This window comes from Sinocyclocheilus anshuiensis, unplaced genomic scaffold (genome assembly GCF_001515605.1).
Source record: "Sinocyclocheilus anshuiensis isolate Anshui unplaced genomic scaffold, SAMN03320099.WGS_v1.1 scaffold261, whole genome shotgun sequence".
Taxonomy (NCBI): domain Eukaryota; kingdom Metazoa; phylum Chordata; class Actinopteri; order Cypriniformes; family Cyprinidae; genus Sinocyclocheilus; species Sinocyclocheilus anshuiensis.
The window spans coordinates 1,024,728-1,029,849 of NW_015536515.1; the positions used below are offsets into that span (position 1 = coordinate 1,024,728).

At 36.0% G+C, this 5,122-nt stretch overlaps 2 protein-coding genes across 5 annotated transcripts in view; both read right to left on the reverse strand.

The window, feature by feature from the left end:
- Positions 1-453: 453 nt before the first annotated feature.
- zbtb2a (zinc finger and BTB domain containing 2a) lies at positions 454-3,436 on the reverse strand. Its single transcript, XM_016491845.1, has 3 exons — positions 3,284-3,436; positions 1,906-2,088; positions 454-1,821 (listed from the first exon to the last, which is right to left on the reverse strand). The coding sequence occupies exons 2-3, from the start codon at positions 2,076-2,078 to the stop codon at positions 666-668; spliced, it is 1,329 nt and encodes a 442-aa protein (XP_016347331.1). The 5' UTR covers positions 2,079-2,088; positions 3,284-3,436; the 3' UTR covers positions 454-665.
- Positions 3,437-3,939: 503 nt separating this feature from the next.
- The window catches only part of LOC107692687 (required for meiotic nuclear division protein 1 homolog), an 8,450-nt gene continuing 7,267 nt past the window's right edge, over positions 3,940-5,122 (reverse strand). For all 4 annotated transcript variants that reach the window (XM_016491868.1, XM_016491860.1, XM_016491872.1 and 1 more), the window contains 2 exons: positions 4,641-4,757; positions 3,940-4,422 (listed from right to left, as the gene is read on the reverse strand). In XM_016491868.1, the coding sequence (XP_016347354.1) occupies positions 4,390-4,422; positions 4,641-4,757 (150 nt within the window). In that variant the 3' untranslated portion in view covers positions 3,940-4,389. The remainder of the gene's footprint in view (positions 4,423-4,640; positions 4,758-5,122) is intronic.

Sequence of the window (5,122 nt, forward strand, 5' to 3'; positions counted from 1 at the left end):
AGTTTAGCATTTTTGTTATTATACAAGCTGCCTTGCCTGTTTTAAGGGCATGTGCATCTGGCCTGATAAAATAAGCCATTGCAGTATTGAAATCAAAATTGTAACTTATTCTAATATATTGCTAAGTGTTTGAAACCATCTGTACAGACTGATTATACAGACTATGCATCTTTGAAGAAATTGCAATATTAACAATCAATTAAATACAAGTGTAGTATTGTTCCTGGATTTTGAGACATTTAAAAATGTATGGTTTAATACAAATTATAATTTCAGGTTTTATTTAAATAAAAGAAACTACCCATTTTTGACTTGTGATTTATGAAAAGTTGATGTCCAGCACACCAATACCATTGTTATTTCATTTGAAGAATGGATGAAAGTCAAATTGATAAAATGCTTATTTTCTACTTTGTGCAATGTAAGATACTTTAAAGAGGCAACTCAGAAGTGTTTCTGATGGGAAACATTAAATATAGTATTTGCAGTTTATTAGTTTCAAATATATTCACAAATGACCTACCTATAGAAAAAAAAATGTAAAATAATGCAGTGGACCTTTAAAAAAAAAAAAACGTAATTCTCTCTCAGTTTATAACAAACACATGAAAATGGTTAAATACTGGCACTGAAATAAACTAATACTGCTTTAGACATTTGACATTTTAAGAAAGAATGGTTACTTCAGGAGTAGTTGTCTCGAAGTCCTTCTTTTGATTTTCCCCTAGTGAATTTTCTGCCAATGGTACCGCTTCACTCTCAGTCAAACACTGATGTTTGGGAACCTCAGAAAGACTTGCAAAATGTGCTGCGCACATGCTACATTTATAGGGTCTTTCCGAAGACTGGAAGAGAGCTTCTACCTGACTGTTGTCTTCTCCACCACACAGAACCAAACTCTGCTTGTTGACCATAATGTACGAGTCTGTGTCCTGACTCAAACAAACGTGTCGAGCAGCTTGATTGGCTCTGCAGAAGTTCTTTCCGCAAGCACTACACTTATATGGCTTTCCAGTGTGAATGTACATGTGCTCACGCCAGTGGCTCTTCTGAATAAACTTGCGAGCACAGGTTGGACACTCGAATTTTCGGCGTTTCATTTCACGACCCATCTCGGTGCCCTCCAAGTTGTCTATATCAGCAATTTCAGAGGGCGGCGAGGTGTCTTCCATCCACACCTGTTGATCGGTATCACTAATAACATCACTGTCAGCACGCAAATGGTCCTCTTCCATATCCTGAACTTCAAGCTCAATAGTGTGACCATTTTGCATAGACAACACCTGTGGCTCAGTTGCTTGGTTGGTGTGGACGAGGAGATGTTCCTTCAACTTGCACCTCTGGTTAAAACGGATTCCACAGTAATTGCAGGTGTAATGCTTTCGGGAGGAAGCACTCTTATTCATTATGCCAAATGTGAGGTGGTGGACCATTGTGGCTGCTGGGTTTTGGGTGGGTGTCTCTATGCCAACGGGTTGTGGAGATCTATAATCCATATCAGAAACTTCCAAAAATTCTCGGCTAACGTTTTCACCATTTTTAGCACCATCCTTGCATGCTGTATTTCTTTCAGGCCGGCTGTATGTCTGATCAGGTATCTGTATGCCATAAAGTGAGTTTGTCAAAGGTACATACTGGGACTCAGGGTTTATAAGAAGACTTGCCTCCTGTAATAAAGGGTAAGCATGCAGGAATTTTACGCCCTGCTCAAGGCGAAGAGGGTCAATGGGCTGTGAGGTGAATTTTCCAGTGTACATTAAGTTAAGCAAGTAGCTGAAAATATCTGCTTGTATGTCTGAAGGCTTCAGTCGAACACAGTCACTGCAAAAAATAACCATAAAGAATAATTTAATAAAGTACTGCAAATGTGAATGAAGAACTTTTTTGCAGTGGCGCTTGTGGTACCTGTCTTGATGGATAAACAGCATACGGAAGTAGTTTGAGAATGCTGCAAGAACAGCTTTGTGGGCTTTGAAAAGAACATCCCCAATGGCCACAATACAGTCACAGAGGAAACCAAACTCTCTCTGAGCATTGAGGCGCTTAAGGAGAACAAGACCATGATGGGCCAAGTCCATTTTTCTCCACCTAAACACACACAAATGAAAAGTAAATAATCATAACATTTTCAGTAGGTTATTCTTGATAAATTTCTTGCACACCTTAAATATGCATTTTGGTCACCAAAACTACATTTATCAGATACAGAACATTTATATGTGTACTTGACCATTTGTAAAAAAAAAAACAACAACAAAAAATAAATTAATTCTGGCCAATATATATTTCAAATACAGTATATGGTAAATATATGTTGGAAAACTGAGATAAATTAATTATATTTTTGAAATTTAAACATTTAAAACACATTTCAGAGGCAAGACAATATTTTTTTCCCCCAATCTTACAGTATCATACATTTAGGATAAATGCAAATGTGGATGGAATAGCCTAAAAAAAAAAAAGAAATCCCCCCAAATGTGACATGTGAATATAATTTCTTGGATTGAAATATATGGAGGGCAAAATACTATTTTAAATGCTTTTGAAAAATAAATTTATATTTTTAAAATGTTTTTAAAAATAAATGTTTATGTAAATATATTTTGAATCATATATTAGCAAATATATTTTTCGCCATTTTTTATTTATTTATTTTGCATATTGATTTTTGTGGATATACATACATATAATTAAAAATATATATTTTTGGAGTATGGTTTCTCTATAATTGTGAGGGTATCAATATTTCTAACAATAATCTCACAAATACAATAAAAACCTACTCATGATGATGACATTACTCACTTGCAAAAAAAAATACCTGTATGTAAAAGAAAAAGAAACTACATAATGTACTATTTCGCGTGTAAAACTAGCAGTAGCGTGGTTTCAATGTCTAAACAGGTTTTGAGGCAACTAATAAGAGTGTGTTTGTAACTGTGTGTGTTTGCGTGTCGAAGCCCCGCCCATTGCTGGTGAATTCAACAGTACAAGTTTCCGCGGACAAAATAGGAAACACGCGCTCACGCAATGAACTCAATAAAATAACGACACACTTTAAACGAGCGAAAGAAAATCACACCAACGAACAGAGAAACTAAAAAGGTTAATCTTCCGATAAGCGAAAGCAATGCCAAGAAGAAAACTGTCAAAACATGAATCATTTTCGGTCAAGAACCGTGAGTAATCGATAGTGTTCATCGTTACCAGGGTAAAAACAAGCCGACAACCGGTTTATGAAACACCTGTTTGAAACAAAACTTTTAAAGGCGTCACTTACCGTCTCCTCTTTCTCGACAGAACTCTAACGCTGTTGAGTTTGTTGGCTGAAAAGCGGAGAAAACCTCTCCACCGAGCAGCAGTACGAGCTCAGTCAGCGTCCGCTGCCGTTTTCCGGAGGGTTTGAATCACATGATTTAAGCGCGCGGCGTATCGAACGGCTGTCAATCAATCAATCAACCGAATAAGAACATTGGAACGTCAGCATGACGTCATGATGGATTTGTTAGCGGGTTCATTTGAGCAGCATTTTTTTTATATAACTAGTGATATGATGAATACGTGCATGAAATGTAAAACAGCCTTCTGGAAAATCAAGTTTATGAAAAAATTATGACTAAGCTTATGAAAAAAAGAGCCTCTGACACTAGCATTCTCTATTCTTTTGACTTGTTTTATTTTTATTAAAAAAAAGACCCTCTAACACTAGTGTTACCTATTCTTTTTCTATTCTATCTACTTTTATTTATGAAATATTAAAAAAAAAAAACTTGCTATGTGCACTGTACCATTTTTTTCGTTTTGATTGCTTCTATTGTCCTCAGTTTTAAGTCGCTTTGTATAAAATCGTCTTCTAAACTAAATGTAAATGATTGTATGTGTTCCATGTTCCAAAAAAAAAAAAAAAGAAAAAAAAGCGACAGTTTGTCACAGCTTGTAAAGTAAAAAATAATTTGAGAAATTTTAGCACTATTGGAGGCTATGTAAGCACAACCCAATTACAAAACCAAGTTCGATGCCATTGGCAACATGGCAGCATGTGAAGAGTTGTGCACATTTTGGAGCAGTTTTAAATTACTCAAGCTCATCTATAAATTCCATAACACAGCTATCAGCTTATTTCACAGCAGGGGTCGAGTCATTTCAGGACATCTATTCAATAGTGATCTATCCCACAACTTTCTGAAAAGGAGCCAAAACAGAAACCAAATGAGCCACTATTCATCTGATCCTTCTAAAAAAACTTTATTTCAGGTCAGTGTCACATTAAGAATAGCAAAAGATCAGATGACTGATCAATGAGTACTTCATCTACAGAAAACAAAATTATTTGCTGGTTTACAAAAAAGTCACTGTATGCCATCGTAAGTCTGTATCTGTGGGTCCTCAGAAGATTACACGAGCAAGTTCAAACATCACCTTTAGAGGGAAGAAAATAAGAAATATGTTTTGCATTGCATTTGCAAAATGTGTACCTTAAAACAAATTTTGAGGACATACATAATATGATGCAGACATTTTACATAGCATTTTTTGACAGTGCAGCTGAAATGTCTATTAGATCTATTGTTTATTATTTAAACTGGTGTTCAAAATGAAAGTTTGCATGAATACAGTTGATATCAGGGTTTACTAACCTCAATGGTGATCAGTATGACAATCATCCACTCCAGTCTGAGACTGTGTTTCTCACTGAGGTGATTCCTCATCAGGTCTGTTAGTTCAGTGCAGTGCTGTAACTTCTCGTTCACAACCTACAAATAAAATAGTGTGTTAGGATCAATGCATTTTATCAGGATATTCATATCATGTCTTTTAAAGGGGTCATATGATGCGATTTCAATTTTTCCTTTCTCTTTGGAGTGTTACAAGCTCTTGGTGCATAAAGAAGATCTGTAAAGTTGCAAAGACTAAAGTCTCAAATCCAAAGAGATATTCTTTATAAAAGTTAAGAGTCAACCACGCCTACCTAAAACGGCTCGTTCTAACACGCCCCCACATGTCTACGTCATGATGTGGGAAGATTTGCATAACGCCGCCCAAATGTTCACGCAAAGAAAGAAGGCGTAACTTTTATTCTCGCTGTAGTATTGTTGCTGCCGCCATGTCGTGAAGGCGC